Here is a 17,364-nt window from a genome sequence, read left to right on the forward strand (position 1 = left end):
ATAAGCAAAAGTTTCCACACAAAAAAATATAGAGGAAGAGAACAAGCTGCACAGGCCGATCCACGTCAGTAAACAAACGAGAAGCCCACCATCGCCCAAACCCAAACCAATCTTGTGGGTCTATTGAAACCGCATTTGGTGACCCAATGAAATATCTGCGAACCCATTCGGGTATCTATGCCCTTCTAAATTTGTAATCGCTGAGCCCTGAACATTTTTCTTCATTTTCCATATTCGTCTTCCTTTTATGTTCGTTTGCCCGACCCTGGAAATTTTGGCTTTCAAGTGAAGCGCAGACCAATCCCAGCATTTTCAGCCTCTGGGTAAGCATGAATTTGATTCCCTGAAAAATATAGGAGTGTCGTTTTTTTTTTGGGGGTGTATTCTGTGGCTGGTTGTGATGCAGAATTGTTGCGTGGGTAAGTGATTTGTTAAACTTCTGGGTTTCTATTTTAATCAAATGGGAACATGGGCGGCGAAGTTTTGTTTGCATGGGATGGATGGAAATGATGATTTTGAATTTGTTTTATTTTCACTTAAGTACAGTTGGTTGTGCTCTGAAGAAGGCAACAGGTTTTATTGCACAAATATAATCACAGGTTGTGACTGTGAACCTCAATTTCACTATTGGTATGTTTGGAATCATTGTGGGATTTCAATTTACCTCATTGTGTTTCTTCTATCTCAATCTTTCTAGCTTACATGTTCGCTTTCCTTGTTGGTGTGTTAAAGATAATTTATTCTTGTTAGCCATTAGAAACAGGTGCAGTGCAGCTTTTATGAACTGTTGAACAGCTTCGATGTTTTCTCATTATGCTAATTTTAGATTGTTCATAAATGTATCCACAAATCATTTTTATGGGTGTGCTTTTTTCTTTTGTTCTAATGCTTCAGTTTTCACTTTTCCTTTTTGCAGTACCGTTGGTTGCAGAACCCATCAAGGGCTTATCTCCATTGTGAGAATATGGCTTTTAATTCAGTTCCACCTGGTTTTGCGTCTCGTACATCCTTCGTGCTGAAGAGGATGGAAAAAGTTGAAGAAACTAATGGTGTCAATGTTTCTAAACAAGACCCAATCCAGATGGACTCCACATCTGACCTGACTGACATGGATAAACTGAAAAGATCTCTTCAACATAGGCCATGGATACTTTTCGACCAAAGTGATTACAACTCAGAGGAACCTGAATCTGAACAGTTTGATATGGTCTATTCTTCTCTTCTTCCCTTTTTGCCTGTCTGGGTGTGAATGCATATTTGCTGCTGTCAAACATAAAACTAGCTTGCACTTAAATCTGAACTTGCGTTATGCATGCTGCAAATAAGCTGCTGATGAGGAGCTTGTTTATATGTTTATAGAGGAATAATTTCTTGTTGCATGATTCGTCACCAGCTGAATCTGGTTAGAAGTTGTTATAATTATATCCCTTTTTTTTCCAGGATCCCCCTGCAAAAACTTGCCTCCCTAAAGGTGTTACTCATGGATGTCCAGATTGCAGTGATTGTCTGAAGGTTGATTTTCATTCACTAAGTTGATTCTCTTCCCTTTGAATTGTATAGTTATTAGGTACTAGTTTCAACCTTTCCATTTGCCTTTGATTTTCTAAAATCGTTACCATGTCTGGTTCCCTATTTCACTTAATGTTTGTGATTATTGATTGAATTCTTGGAATAGGTAACAGGAAGGTGGCGTCCTGAAGATGCAAGAATAGATGTCCTTGAAGAAGCACCTGTTTTCCACCCAACAGAAGAGGTTAACCTTTTTCTGATTTCTGTGACACTGCATTATTTCATGAGTCATAGATGTTGTCTGGATCTTTTGTTTGAATGCTCACTTTTTTGCTTATAAAATATCAGTCTGAAGGAGTTTGAGTTTTTCCTGCAGGAATTTAAAGACGTGCTTAAATATATTGCAACTATACGTGCAAGAGCAGAGCAATATGGTATTTGTCGTATTGTTCCTCCTCCTTCCTGGAAACCTTCATTTCTTACTAAGGAATACACCATATGGAAAAGATCTACATTTTCTACCCATATTCAGCGGATTGATGGGCTACGAAATCAGAGTTCACCGAGTAATATGGTTGGCTTTTATGAAAGCACAAAAAAGAAGAGGAGAAGAATCTTGGGAGTGGGTTTGGACAGTGGATCTACCTCAAGTCCAGGTGAAACAGGACATTCATATGTCAAAGGCTTTGAACCAGAACCTGGTCGAGAATTCACTCTTGAGAATTTTAAGAGATATGCAGCTGATTTCAAGAGTCAATATTTCCGTATAAGTGAAGTCAGAGGCAGACAAGAGAAGTGGGTTCCATCACTGGAGAATATTGAAGCTGAATATAAACGTATTACTGAGAACCCAACTGAAGAGATTGAGGTACACCCAGAAATTGGGATGATCATTTTTTAATTTTTTCTTTATTTTATTCTTTTCTATTGAGGCCGTTTGTGCTGTTAATTGTCATCTTGGTGTACTGTGAAGGTGCTTTGTGGTGATAATTTGGAAACTAAAGCTCTTGGCAGTGGATTTCCAACAGTATCCAAAGATTCCAATCCTTTGGCAACGTCAGATCACCCTGAATTTTTAGCATCAGGCTGGAACTTAAATAATCTACCCAGACTGCCTGGTTCTCTTCTTTCTTTTGAAAGCCATGACACTTGTCATATTTTGGTACCTCAGGCTCGTGTGGGAATGTGCTTTTCATCTTTTCATTGGGTAAGATTTGATATGGCTCTCATGTTGCATCTTTTGCAGAAAACGTTACATATGTTTTAGAAAGTTGGATAATGTATTCTTTGAAACTTTTAAATGTGGTAATCAATGGCTCTCAAACTTGTATTCTTTTGAGACGCATTTTTAAGTATCTTTACTTTTCTATGGATAATGTCTGTGATTGGCTTGTCTTATTTTAGTTTGTTGATCATGCTTTGATTTTTTGAGTCCTTTTAAACAGAAAGTTGAAGAGCACCATTTATACTCATTGTCTTACACACATCTCGGTGCTCCGAAATTATGGTATGGTGTCCCTGGGAAATATAGTGTTAATTTTGAGGCAGCCATGAGGAGCTCCTTTTCAGAATCATCATCAGAACAGCCTGAATTGCGAAATAGGCTGGTGAGCTGACAAACTTATGATTCCCCCCTTCCCCTTTGTGTTAAAGTTAAAACTTTATTTTTAGTAAAATATTTTTCAAGAGATGTTAACTTCTCTGTTCTCTTTTGTTAGTAGAGACTTTTTATATCATATATTTTTTTGGTACAGGTTAAACAATTACCGCCCTCCACACTGAAATCACAGGGCATACCAGTCTTTCGTTGCATTCAGTCTCCTGGGGAGTTTGTTCTTGTCCTTCCAGGGGCTTATCATTCGGGATTTGATTGTGGCTTTAATTTTTCTGAGACAGCATGTGTTGCTCCCCTAGACTGGTTGCCTCATGGACAGGAGGCTGTTGAACTTTACTGTGAACAGGGGAGGAAAACATCTATATCCCATGATAAGCTGCTGCTTGGAGCAGCTAGGGAAGCTGTGAGGGCACAGTGGGATTCACTGTTTAGGAAGAACACCTCAGATCATTTCCTCTGGAAAGATGCCTTTGGAAAGGATGGGATCTTAACACATGTATTCAAGGTAATTCCTCAGATATAGTCCCGCCATATTACTGTCAACTGCAGATCCTGCTTGTATCCTACATGGTTTTGAACAATGGTGGACTGACATTATTGATTCATATAGCAGTTGTATTTTTTTAATTAAAGGGATTGTACTTTTAAGTTTGGTTTTTTCCCCTGCTTTCTCTGGTTTATGTTTTGCACTTAGTGAGATAATTTAAACATCTTCAAACTTAGTTAAAGTCGATGGCCTGATTGTTTTTCTTTTAAAAACTCTTTTCCACCTTTCTTTTTAATGCAGTCACGTCTCAGTTCTGAAGCCATTTGCCGGAAATATCTTTGCAAGTCTAAACAGTCACGGAGGATGAAATCAAATTTTGATGCTACAAGCAAAAAGGAGTGCAGCATTTGTCTCCGTGATCTGCATTTTTCTGCGGCAGCTTGTCCTTGTTCTGCAGACAGATATTCATGTCTGTTACACGCAAAGCAACTGTGTTCTTGTGCTTGGAGTGACAAGGTTTTCCTCTACCGTCACCAGATCGATCATTTATATCTACTTCTTGAAGCTTTGGAAGGAAAGTTAGATGCAGTCTTCAAATGGGGCAAAGATGATCTTGGATTGGCTCTGCACGTGCATCATCCAAAGGATATTGGGCATGTAGATGGTCCAACCACTAATGCTGAGAAAACTAAACAGAAAGAGTCCATCATGTCTCAAGATGCATTCAGGGCAGAATTGAAGGCACGTATGCTGCAATCAACAATTTTGAATGAACAGAAAGCAAAGGAGATCATCACAAGCACAACAGGAAATAATGCTCCTCCTCTACTGACAGAGGCGATGAAGGGGACGAACAATACTCCGTTTCCACCGATAGAGGCAATAGAGGAGACATCCGATGTTTCATCTGTAAGTACAAGTGAAACAAGTTCCTCAGACTCTCAGGATTTAATCCCAGATCTTGACTTTCTTTTCCGTGGAAAAGAACAAGCAGCCTGTCCTCTCGAGAAAGGCAGTGTTCCTGGGAAGCTATCGAAAGGTGGTCATCCAGCCGACAATGGGGCATCTTCGAACCTTTTGGTTTCAGAGAATCAAACTTCAAGAAAAGCAGGCTCTCAGAGTGGAATTGTTCTTCTTAGTGATGACAGTGATGGTTAGTTGTTATGTGAACCCAATATAACGTTGATGGTGAAACATGAGATTTAGAAATATTCAAATTCTCCATGATATAACGGTAAACAATAGTAGTACAAATTACCCAAAAGGGGTTTGCTTCAATATTTTTAGTTACAAAGAATTATCTAATCATGCATATTAATGAATAAAATGCTAAACACATTTAAACAAAAATTGAAAAAATAACAAATGAAAAATAAGAAAGCACATAGACAAGAACATCTACTTCATTTATCTGTCAGAGACCAGCTGAGACCAGTCCATGCAAAGTGACAATCCCAATCACTTGATTCTGGCCATTGATAACGGGCAAGAACTGGACCGGGGACGGAGGAGCTTCCATCTTCTGCATGGCGTCGACGGCCATGGCTTCTGGACCGATGGTTCTAGGGTTTCTGTTGCACATTTCCCCAACCGTGAGCTTGAAGATGGCTTCCCCGCTCGCCTTCAGAGTTCGACGCAGATCGCCGTCAGTGAATGTGCCGATCAGGTGATGGTCGTCGTCGATCACAAGCAGGCACCCGCAGCCTTTGCTCGTCAGCTCCACCAGCTGCTCCATTATCATATCTCCTTCCTTGCAAACCGGAAGCTCATCTTCTTTCTTCATCACATCTTTCACCTGCAACTCCAGAGAATTAGGAGAAAAGAAAAAGAAAACCTAGAATTGGAGGAGAGATTGAAATTGGTGCCAGAGCAAGATCGGACCTTGAAGATGAGATGCTTGCCGATCCGACCGGCGGGGTGATTGGCGGCGTACTGTTCCTTGGTGAGATTTTTGGCGCCCATGAGCGCGATCGCAACGGTGTCGCCGAAGACCATCTGAATGGCGGTGGAGGTGACCGGAGCCAAATCGAAGGGGCAGAGCTCTCTCTCCAAGGGTAAATACACGTTCATGTCGCAGACGGCGGCGAGGGCATTGCCGTCGACGGAGGTGACGGAGATGAGGAAGGCGCCCTTGGCTTTGGCGCAGGGGACGAGGCGGAGGAGCTCCTCGGTGGTACCGGACTTGCTGAAGAGGACCAATACGTCGCTTTTAGAGAGGGCGCCAATGTCGCCGTGGAGGGCGTCGAGTGGGGAGAGGAAGCCGGAGCGGATGCCGAGGGAGACAAGGGTCTGGGAGATCTTGTGGGCAACGAAGCCGGACTTGCCGACACCGGAGAAGAAAACGGTGGCGCCAGCGGAGGACTGGAGGAGGAGGGTGCGGGTGAAAGATAGGGTTTGGGAGAGGTCAAGGTGCTGGAAGAAGAAGTTGAGGTGGCTCTGTTGGGATTTGAAGAGGTTGAGGAGGGTAGTTTCGTCAACGCAGGAAGAGGAAGAAGATTGGGTTGCTGTTGTTGTTTTGCGATTGGATAGAGAATGTGGGTTGATGAAGTCTGAGGAAAAAGGTGGGAGAGAACCCATGATTTCTGCTCTGCTTCCACAAACACAGAGAGAGAAGAGAGAGAAGGAGATCTGCAGATACTGAGGGAGGGAGGGGGGCGCCTATGTCGGTGGCGCTGAAATCCGAATCAATCAATCATTTTCAGTTCATTTCGTCCTTTCCTTGTGTAATCTTTTTTTCTTTTGTGTGGAAGTATCTACTTCATTTCATTGGATGTCAAATTTTGGACTATTTTTTCGTGTTGAACTTTTTTATCATAGTCTGGGTCGGTCCATTATAAACCCAATTAAAAGTGTCAACCAGGCCTTTTATTTTTTAAAAAAATTGGCCTAATTGCATTGAAGGTCCAATATTGGATGATCCCATTTAGATTCTTCGGCCCATTACATCCAAGTCCGAGGGTCATCCTCTATTTAGATCTGCTTGCATGCATGATCTTCAAAACAACAACGGAGCTTCTATAACGAGGAGTCATTTTATGGTGAGGGTGCTATATATGGACTTTCATATTAGTAACATGTTTTATCTGAATTGTAACTTCACTTGAGTTTAATGAAATGATCTTGTGACCAATGGCGGACCCAGGAATTTTAATAGAACTAGGCTATTTTTATATTATTATTTTTTACAAGAGATATATTATAAGCCTTTTTTTTTTCTTTCTTCATGAAACAAAAATGTGAATAAAATGTTATAAATCAAACAAGGCCACATTACGAGCAAATATAACACAAAGAAGTACAAAATATAAATAAATACCAAATAAAAAACATTGTTCAACTACTTGAGATCCGAGTTGAGAAAATTCCTCAGGAATTCAAGTATCAACATTATATGCAGAAGGTGTATGTGTATCCTTGTTATCGTTACCCTTTTTTCTGAAGAATAGTTTTTCCTCTCTTTGTTGGTCTATTATCATCATGTGACATGATATCCTAACAAAAAATACTAGACACGAAAAATCATATATACTAATTAATAATTTAAGTTGCAAAAATAAAACATATATAACAGTCCCCAAAAGTTTTCACCCGAACCCTAAATCATAAAAACTTAACAACAACAATTAAAATTGGAAATTGAGTATATAAAAAAAAAAAAAAAAAAAAAACTTACCAAGATTGATGAACCCACTGAAGATGGGTTTGTACAATTTTTTAGAGGGGGGAGAGCTATTTATTCTAGCTCTGAAGGTTTAAATATGGCATTTTGTGTGGCTAGAAAAAAATTTCTGATGTTTGCTTCTAATCGAATTTATATAGGTTATGGATTGCATGTTTACTATTTCCTATATGCTTCAAGAGTGGGCTTATTTCTACATAGAGAGTTGGGCTTATTTTAAATAGAGGGCTAAACTATTATTTACTTTAGCTATATTTGGTTTAAACCACTAAAACTACACACACAGAGAAAAAATTTTAATATAAGAAAATAAAAAATTCAACACTGGGCTGGATTCGCCCTTGCTTATGACTAATATGAAGATCCACATAAGTGGTCCATATATAGCACCTTCACTATAGAATTTCACCTATAACGAGACAATGTGTTAAGGGGTTCAATCTAGTCGTCCAATAATAATTATATAATTGATCGAATGGCTATTAAGGAGTTTATTATAACCCCTCACTACAGTCTCCCTGTTAAAACACACAGATCAAAATGAAAAATTGAAAGGTGCGTTTAGATTAGAATCCCCAACACAGACAAGGCGTCAATGTAACACCCCGAATCTAAATTAAATTTCTTAATTTAATTAATTTTGAATTTACGGATTTAACATTGGGGTAGGGGTATTTTGGTCATTTTATTATCCGGACAGAGTTTGGGGCAGTGACTGGTATTTTTGGGTAGATCGTATTGAGTTGAGTCCGTAGACACGTAGCGGGCTTGATTCGGAGTTGTAACGAAGAAGTTACGATCAAAACATCAACAACAGGAAAATCGTAAATATTTCAAAGTTGGTTTTTAAAAACCAGATTTTTCCTCTCTCTCTCTCTCTCTCTCTCTCTCTCTCTCTCTCTCTCTCCCCTGCGAACAGAACCCCTCCCCCATTTTTTTCTTCTCTCACGACAGCACCTTCACGACGTCACCATCTCCACCACACACCTCCAAACTGAGCGGCACCAGTTCCGTTCGAACCACCACACTTCCTTCTTTCTGTTCCAACCCACTGCCACCTCGATCCGCAGCTGCCGTCGCCGGAAACAGCCACGAAACGAAGCTGTTTTGACAGTTTTTCAACAAACTTTCGGCCTCTCGTTCTCTCTCATTTCTCCACCAAATTTGACGAGTAAGGTATGGTTTTCTACCTATTTTCCATCTCTAGCTGATGGTTGGATAGGATTTCGTCAATTTTGAGCTTAGGTCAGTTGAATTTCAACTTAGGGTTCGGCCGATTTTGGATTTCCGATTCCAGCCACTTCCGGTCACTTTCTGGGGTAGGCCCAAGAACAAAAGTTACTCGAAATAAGGTGTTGTACCTAGGGTAGGAGTCTTGAGCCGAGGTGTTGAGTTTTTCCGACGAAGTGTTATCGCTTTGGACACCCACGCGTTGTCAGCGCGTGTGGCGGCCCATGGGCACTGTAGCAAACGTGCATTTTTATCCCAATGTGTTCTTCTGGTCTGCACGAGAGCTTAGGTACCTTCGGATTCCTTTTTGGTTGACGTTTGAAACCCCGAACGAATTTCACATATTAGGAGTTATCCGGGTTCGCCATGTTCGGACCATTGGATCGACTCCATTCCAATATATGTTACTCTAGACTTTCCTAGGAACGTGTAGGAATTCGCGGATCATGAATCGGAGCCCCGGATGTTCCGATTCAATAATTTAGAGTTTGAAGATTTTTCGATAACCGTTCGATCGTGAGCGATCTAACCGTCCTTTTCGGACCAAACTTACGGGACATGTGTCTTAAACCTTGTGGAACTCTTAGGAACTTCCAGTTTGTTCCGTTCCTCGTACACTCGCTAGAAACCCGGGAAATTAGGATTTTAATTCAAGTTCTCGTTCGAAACACTTTGTATTAATCTCGTATTCGTATTCTGAAATAGGTACTCCGACCACGCATACGCAGCAGGCGGGACCCTCTCAAGGTCAGGCAGTGTGGGACTACTTGTGAGTGGACTTTGTTTTCAACTTATAAGTATGGTTTTATAATGAGAATTTTATGCATATGAATTAAATAGTTATTGAAATGCATGTTATATTTAATAGTTGAATTCTTTATTTTCATAAAGTATTGGTAATATATTTTGGGTTTTGACATATTTGAGTATCTTGAGTATGTATATATGGATTTTGAGAATTTATATATATGTTTGGCTATGTGTGGGGTACTTGGGTTGTTGAGATGAGATTTTGGAAAGTGATGAGTATAGAATGTCAGTTTGGAGTGCTATAAGCACTACCCTATGTACCTCCCTGGATTTGGAACTTGGATACGGAAACTTGAGATACTTGGAAATGTCGGAACCCGGGGCATCCTTGACGGGATGTTGCTGTAGACCCTTGATTGGGTAGTCCGCGCGCGTAGGACTGGTCACAGACGTACGAGTTTTGAGGGTATCGACTGTACGTGCTGGCTGAGAGTTAGTCCCCCAGTTGGACGGCTCGTTCCCTAGTTACATGGTGAATTGAGGACTCTTCATGAGGACTCTGCCATGGTGACTAGTCAAACAATCCCCCGGTTGGATTGTTTCCCCGGTACAACTAGGTGTTGGTCATATTTATATTATTATTATATATGTATATATATATATTTACATATGTATATAACTATTCATTCATTCTTGTTTTTCGGTGAGGATACTTCCTTGCCGGTCGTGCCAATGGGTACGCTTTCGAGAGTTTGGTTTGGGACTTATAATATTTAATTGGTGGGTTTGTTTAGTGTTCTGTTTGGATTTCGAACTTGGCATCCGGTATTGGTTTGGTTTTGACATATACATATATTTATTTGATTATGATGGTTTGGGATGCATTTGGATTTCTTGCATGGTTTATTAAACAGTGGGGTTATATTATGTTGGTTTACGCTGAACTGAACTTTATTTTTGTTCACTCACATTTTTCTGTTTTGCGCCTCCCAGCCAGTAGTTGACTGAGCTCCGCAGCTGAGTCGGATCTTGTGCTTACGAGCCTTGAGCCTTCGAAGGACTCCTTCATTCTTTTTCCCTTGAACTTTGTTTTTGTTGTAATTGAATTCCTTAGATATGCTCTGTTATCGCCCTTGCTAGGGTTTGATTTTTGAGGCCGAAGGCCTTTGTTGTAAACTCAATTCGCTTCCCGTTTTCTAGGAATTGAGTATATGGTCCCGGCTGGTCAAGATTTCCATTGAGTGAATTCCTGGTTGGTTAGGTCAACCCTAGCCGAGCAGGTCAAGCCTCCCTACACAGACAGCAGATTGAAATCATGCTCAGCTTTATCAAATCAATCGAGACAAACAGTTAAAAGTACTTACCAACACTAAATCTATTTCAAAGCCCTAAAACAGTATAGAGATAAGATATATATATATATATATATATATATATATATATATATATATATGCCTTCCTCCCGCCAGCCACAGATGTTTGAAAAGGACATGACCGTGCGTTAATATATTTACAAATCCTGAAATGCAGAACCAAGAAGATTGTGGCTATGGGGTCATAATTTCTAGGGCATCTTTATACAATCTAAACTCACATGCAGCGAGAGAGTTGTACACTACACATACAGACACTCATTTATTGCATAACCTATAAAGCGCTCTATATAGAAATCAAATGAAACCTCATTTTGTTTTTAGCTTCTGTTCTCTTCTTTACTTTGAGATAAAACCCTACTGTAGATCGCAAGCCAGAAAGGCGAGAAGAAAGAGCCTCATCTTCCAACGTGATATTTATTCATTTCTTTCTCATCAGTCTATTATTTCTGGCTTCCTTACGTACGTACGTGTACTCTCTCTCTCTGTGAAAAAAGCCAGCTATAATATATATCATCTACCATGCATGGTGTCCTTTCGCCAAAATCTCTGCATGCATCACTGTGCATATAAATATATATGCAGGGAGGCACTAGGCACAAGCAGGCTAGACGATCGCCTAGGGCCCCTAAATTGCAGTGGCGAATGCTAGAATCTAAATATCAGGGTGGCCAATAGTTGAAAAGATGTGAAATTACATACCGATTTTCAAGTTTTATATAAAAACTTTAATGGAATTCATGAGAAATAAGGGGGCCACAACCACCTCTGGCCTGTGTGTGGCTCCGCCCCTGGCAAATTGGAAGGGCCCCCAATTTGTATAAACCCTTATATGTAATTACCTATGTTATTTAAAAATATATATTATGCATGTATTATGTAAAGTTAATTGATACTTTTGCATCGAAAAATGTAAGACGAATGATATTTAAGTGATGTTTTAATGTCTTTTATAAAGTTGTTGTGTAAATTACATATTGTTTGTTTCTCAGACGTTACAATTGTGAATTTAAGTTCATATACTGTTTTTTTTATATTTTAAATTTAGCGAAAGAAAATCACATAAATATACGTATAAATTTGAAACCCTCATTTAAGTTGTTGGCTTAAGGCCTCCAAAACGTACAACCGCCACTGCATATATGTACAATATATGATCTGAAGACTAAATTAATAGTTAGGTAGGAGAAGAGATCGATCAGGCATATATGGTGGTCCAGGAAACCCTGTTCGTTTTCGTTGGATAATTGGTCAGCCAAAATAATATAGTACGTAGTTTTAATAGTCAAAACCTAAAAGGACGTAAAGAATTTATGCCAACTCATAGTTGTACTACCACTTGTTGTGTCTACATATTATACAGTTAAACAAAAATTCGAAAGCTAGGGTTTTTTTTTCTTCCAAACTTTTAAGACATGTTTGCTAATTAAGAATCGGAATAATCATAGATTGTGTTAAGGAGGAATCGGAGTCATGCATTCCATTTAAGTTGATGGAGTAATTTGACCCAAAAAAAGGCTACACAAAGCTAAATTTGCAACAGGGAATCAATTTGAGCCTTTTTTTTTTTTTTTTATTTGTTGTTTTTATTCAAAAACATATATGTTGTTTTTTAAAGACAAACTATTTTTTTGTAGTAATTAATCACACATATATAGAATAAAGAAGACAAAACGAAAGTACCATCTCACAGAATGTATGTGATGTGGCCCCGCGCTATATGTGACGCGGCATTGTCAACATACGAAACTATCAAGGCCCCTCCTAATACTTCTTCCTTCCTCTCACTTCTGAGTTAGAGAAGAACCAATATTACTTGACCAAGTCAATATCAATCTTCATAAAAGCCATGTCAACCTGTCGTAATTTATGGCAGATACTTAGGCTTTCGAGTTGTGCTTCATGTTGTACGACTCGATGGCGAAATGAATTATCATTCCATGTTCTTTAACTTTCCGATGTGAAACAATACTCATAAATATTCTCAATAAATCCCTTTACGTGTAACGTCACTCAAGTTTATACTATATATGAAGGACTTCGTTCCACCCAAAAATACACTCCGAACAGTAATCAAAGCTCTTTTTTCTCTGTTCAAATAGTACGTGTTTATTATCGGTTGTTTTGAAATGGTATTAGGTTTTTGTCATTTGGGTACATGTTTCATGTTTTTTGATCCACAGTACAATCAAATAAAATTACATGGCAGAATATCCTGTTTTCATTACTTACTTCAATACGACATGACATGTCCTCATGTTGTTTGACCTAAATAAGAAATAAATAAATAAATTACAACAAAACAAGAAAAAAAACAGAGAGCAAGAAATTTCCCCTCTCGGATCAAAATCCCATATGAGTGTGCGTACGGTGAGAAAGTCCAATACAACACCGCTAAAAAGAGGGAGGCTCTAGGACCCACACATCGCCCTTAACATTTTGACTCATTGGGGCCCATTTGAATGGAGACGAGATAAAAATTTGAAATTAAACAAGTGATGGGGACGCGACAACAATCTCGTACGGCTCACGGCAACCGAAGCCAAAGCAAAGAAGCGCCGAGATGGTGCCACGTAATGGTATTGGGGATGGGGTTAGCGGTGGAGATCTAGTGTTGGAACGAGGCGAAAAGCAAAGGAGCATAAATGTTACTATAACCGACATTAGAGACAGTTGTACACGTGAGTTTGCACGGTTGGAAGGTCCTGATTGGGTCCTACTTTGTCCGTCGTGTTCAAGGTCCAGTCGGATTGACCGTAGAATGCGGGATTCTCGTACCGGAACGATAGAGGAGCACTCTGAGAATTTTATTTACTTCACATTTTCACCTAGTTGATGATAAAGTCCATCAATTGAACTCAAATGGTTTGAAGGGATATATATCACACATTGTTCATGGTTAAAAAAATATATTATCGAGAGAGCAAGATGAAGCTCACACGCCACTTGAATAGTTGCTCGTAGCTTTTTTACTGATTCGAATGTAAAACATCTTTCAACATTAATATAACAAGAAGTAATAGTTACAAGTATTTTATGTTGTTGGTCAATTAAATTATATATGAATGACACGTGATATGCATTTACAGTTTTAAAGATTGTCTCTTTAATAGATTCGGAAAAATGTTAACCTAAAACTTCACATGAGCGGATGACTATGATGAGATCGAAGGGTACTTTCTAATTACCAAAACTAATGATAATGTAATTAATCCTTAATTACTAACTGCATACCATTTTGTTCCCCAAACGAATCTGTATCTCAGTCATGACGATGATCACAAAATTCATAGTATTTGGTACCCAAAAGTGAACAAAATGTAATAAATTCAGTAATAATTCTAGCTAGATATAAAGGCAGGTGGTGGCCAAGCATATATTTGGAGGTGAGAATTTAATTTCTGGTAGCTGCAAGAAAGAATTATTACATGAATTGATTGTTGGGCTAGCTTTTGTAGACAACACGTGTGGGGTAGGGTTAATAATTAGTTGGAGTGCCGCGCAAGCTTAAGTCATGTGGCCGGAGGCTGGGTGTGTTTGTGTTATTAATTAATTTGGGGCATGGCTCAGCTAAGCTACATCCAAGAGCAGAAAAGGGCGAGAAGTCCTTTCTCCTTTGGAGGTTTCAAGAGCATAAAAATTTGTGTGAAACGAAAAAGAATTTATCATATGTAATATATCGAACGGTTAATCGAAAATTGCAAAAAAGTATTACTCTCGTTTCACACAACTTTTTTCTCGTTTTATTGAGAAAGAGAGAGAGAGAGAGATTGAAATGGACCAATCCGTCACAGACTCACAGGCTTAAATCATGCATGCGATATAGCACATCAAGTCATAGGGAAGGTAAATTTTATGGCAGCCTTAATTACTGCCAGTTTAAGTTGGCCTCTATTGCCCGATTTGTTCTGCTGCATGCCCCTGCCCAATTGTACAGTTACAGTACTGCTGCTGCACAGTAAATCAATTAAAACCCAAAATTTTTGTTTTTTGTTTTTTGTTTTCCCAATTTTACACATGATTTGATCACGCAGACATCTCTTTCTCTGATATAAAAGAATTATTTGATAATTTGTACCAATAAATAGCACAATTCATTGATAGATTGATACATATATAATGGAAAATTAGGGTGGTAGATTTCAATTGGTTGCAGAGAGAGAAGTAATTAATGAACAAATAGTTACTTTTATTTTGCCTCAAGGTAGTTGGATTACTACTGGTTAGAAGTCCGGATGCAGCTGACACATTATTTATTCAATCATGGCAAAATAATTTAACTGCAGGCACATAATTTAGTCAGAGCCAAAAAAAGGAATTCGAACACGAGACCTCGACTACATAGGTAACTGCACTTAATCGCTTAAATACATTCCACTCAAAATTACTTGTGACTAATATTATTTGTGGTGTCCTAACACTTTTGACCCATCTTTTATTTGAAGCAGCACACAGCAGGTTCTGATAGTGATAGTCCCCTAACTTATTGGTGGACACGCAGTCGGCTTCACTAATTTAGGACAATTATTTCATCCATGACGGAGTGGCATATTTGGTCATTTTGACTAGAAAATCAATAATATCCAGTCACTGAGAGAGATTCTTTAGGATACTGCCTTCACTACCATTGAAAAAGCTAGGTCCATCTAGAAGTTCTTGTCGGTTGACCTTCCATAAATTACATGCACGATAATATGGTAATGGTAAGAGTAATAATAATAATAATTAAGAGTAACATTTTTGAGAAATAAATCACAAATTTATTTTTTCGACCCCAAAAAAAAAAAATCACAAGAAAAGAATTCGAATAAGAAGATCCTGGTATAGCATGCATGCTTCATTTAATGCGATTGAGGAATTAATTAGCACCATATCAAGTGCTAATCATCTACCTTAACACGAGATCGATCGACACATAGGAAGATTACTCAATCGATCAAGTGGAATCACTTGTACTGTACTAACTCGTGCATGATGAATCGCTTAGACAAACTCGATTTGTAGTGTCTATACGGTTGTGAAGAAATTTTTTGGTATGACAATCATGTTGTCGTCAATTCATTAATGTTATAACACTTATATCTAGTAATTAATAATATATATATATATATCCTCGTTTAAGAAATATCAACTTTGTTAGTCATCCATTAATAACATCACGCGTATGTATGCAAATCCTAATTAATGCGGTCTGAATGAGAAACAAAATAAGTACTAGTGCATATGAGAAAGTACAACAGTCAATAAGAAACAAAATAATTATATGTTTTCACCCTGCCCCCAACAAACCAGAAGCAGAAACCAGAGAAATGAAAAAAGTTAAACACACGGGTAAAATGGTTGTATGTTTCGAGCTAATGTGGTCATAATAAGATGAAGGCACACCTTTGCATATTTCTGCTTCGCAAACATACCAGAGACCTAGCATGCATGCTCAAGTTAACAAAATCATGAAAGCCTCTTACACATGAAAATGTTTTCCAATGAAGAACACGGAAAAAAAAAACGATATCAGGAAATGCAAAACCATCAAAAAAACAAGGTCGGATCTGAATGAGAGACAATGAAGATATATATAGGAGTATATTATCTCTATGAATTAAGAAGGATATAATATCCCGCAGAGGTCTCCTGTTTTGACTGAAGTGATTGTATTATATATACATGAGGAAAAAAAGAACAAAAAGAAGAAACGCTTGCTAATTAGCACAACATACACTCATGAAGATGAAGTATATCAAAGTCATATTGGGGGTGGGTGCTGCTATATATGTGTAGAAGTACTCCATTTCACCTTTAATTTTAGCACACATGGAGATGATTGGATTATTGAATACATATCTTATATGTACATAAATTCAAAAAATTCGGATCCTCTGCTTTGTTTTTTCTTGACCTTTAATCTTAAACGTATTTTAGAAATTCAAGAGTGTGCAGTCACGTAGATATATAATGTATAGCTATATTTAAAACAAGCAAAAACAAGATGAAAAGAAATAGACAGTCCAAATCAAGCATTACAAGGCATACACCAAAAGCTTAAGTTTGTCAATGAATACATACTATGTTACATAATCGAGACCTATAATACTTATTATGTCAGATAATCACTAAATCGAACCTAAAAACTTAAGCGATCAGAAAATAAATCACCAATCTAGTAATGTATATCAAGCTATACTTTTTGAAGAAAGGGCGCAGTTCCTGAGAGGAGGTGTTTCAGAAAAAGTAATTAATGGACCTTATAAGTAGTAGTGAAAATTCGTTATCAAACCTTAATAAAATAATTGATCTTGTCAAATGAGAGAGAGAGAGAGAGAGAGAGAGAGAGAGAGAGAGAGTTGATGGTAGCTTTTGATCCATATTTTAGTAATAAACTGGTATGTTGATGGAATCTAAAACATACCATAGAAAATAATCCTATGTTGGACCGAAATGATTAGAAGTATGAATAGATCCTCTAAGAGTTAAAGTGCTCCTTGATGCCCCACTACTTAAACTCAAGCGGGAAAATAATGTTTTTTTTCTTTCTCTAGCTACCACCACCTATCCTACGTAACCATTTGTTGAATAATTCTAAGCTAATTTCTTCACCTAAATAATGAGCACCTTAATTATAGAAATTAAATTATTAGGAATTTTGACACAGCCTTGTCCAATCACAGACAAGCTGTCGGCCAGATTGAATAATTTAAAACACTATTTCCCTCAATTTCCTATA

At 38.3% G+C, this 17,364-nt stretch overlaps 2 protein-coding genes across 2 annotated transcripts; one reads left to right on the plus strand and one right to left on the minus strand.

Annotated features, from left to right (window-relative positions):
• The first annotated feature begins 181 nt into the window (after positions 1 to 181).
• On the plus strand, positions 182 to 4,838 carry LOC117636770 (putative lysine-specific demethylase JMJ16). Its single transcript, XM_034371434.1, has 9 exons — positions 182 to 323; positions 917 to 1,207; positions 1,441 to 1,512; positions 1,676 to 1,753; positions 1,886 to 2,377; positions 2,483 to 2,716; positions 2,955 to 3,116; positions 3,264 to 3,629; positions 3,912 to 4,838. Exons 2-9 carry the CDS (start codon positions 965 to 967, stop codon positions 4,767 to 4,769), a joined length of 2,505 nt encoding a protein of 834 aa, XP_034227325.1. The 5' UTR covers positions 182 to 323; positions 917 to 964; the 3' UTR covers positions 4,770 to 4,838.
• LOC117636771 (probable arabinose 5-phosphate isomerase) lies at positions 4,813 to 6,390 on the minus strand. The gene is made up of 2 exons (XM_034371436.1): positions 5,493 to 6,390; positions 4,813 to 5,406 (listed from the first exon to the last, which is right to left on the minus strand). Exons 1-2 carry the CDS (start codon positions 6,186 to 6,188, stop codon positions 5,026 to 5,028), a joined length of 1,077 nt encoding a protein of 358 aa, XP_034227327.1. The 5' UTR covers positions 6,189 to 6,390; the 3' UTR covers positions 4,813 to 5,025.
• Between the last annotated feature and the right edge of the window lie 10,974 nt (positions 6,391 to 17,364).

The sequence above is a fragment of the Prunus dulcis genome, chromosome 8, assembly GCF_902201215.1.
Source record: "Prunus dulcis chromosome 8, ALMONDv2, whole genome shotgun sequence".
NCBI classification, from domain to species: Eukaryota; Viridiplantae; Streptophyta; class Magnoliopsida; order Rosales; family Rosaceae; genus Prunus; species Prunus dulcis.

Bases quoted from the DNA above. Each gene is read 5' to 3' on its own strand.
- LOC117636770 (XM_034371434.1), top strand. From the start codon at position 965: ATGGCTTTTAATTCAGTTCCACCTGGTTTTGCGTCTCGTACATCCTTC. The intron at 1,208-1,440 runs GTCTATTCTTCT...TTTTTTTTCCAG, and splicing joins AATCTGAACAGTTTGATATG to GATCCCCCTGCAAAAACTTG. The intron at 3,630-3,911 runs GTAATTCCTCAG...TTTTTAATGCAG, and splicing joins TCTTAACACATGTATTCAAG to TCACGTCTCAGTTCTGAAGC.
- LOC117636771 (XM_034371436.1), bottom strand. From the start codon at position 6,188: ATGGGTTCTCTCCCACCTTTTTCCTCAGACTTCATCAACCCACATTCT. The intron at 5,407-5,492 runs GTCCGATCTTGC...CTGGAGTTGCAG, and splicing joins GCAAGCATCTCATCTTCAAG to GTGAAAGATGTGATGAAGAA.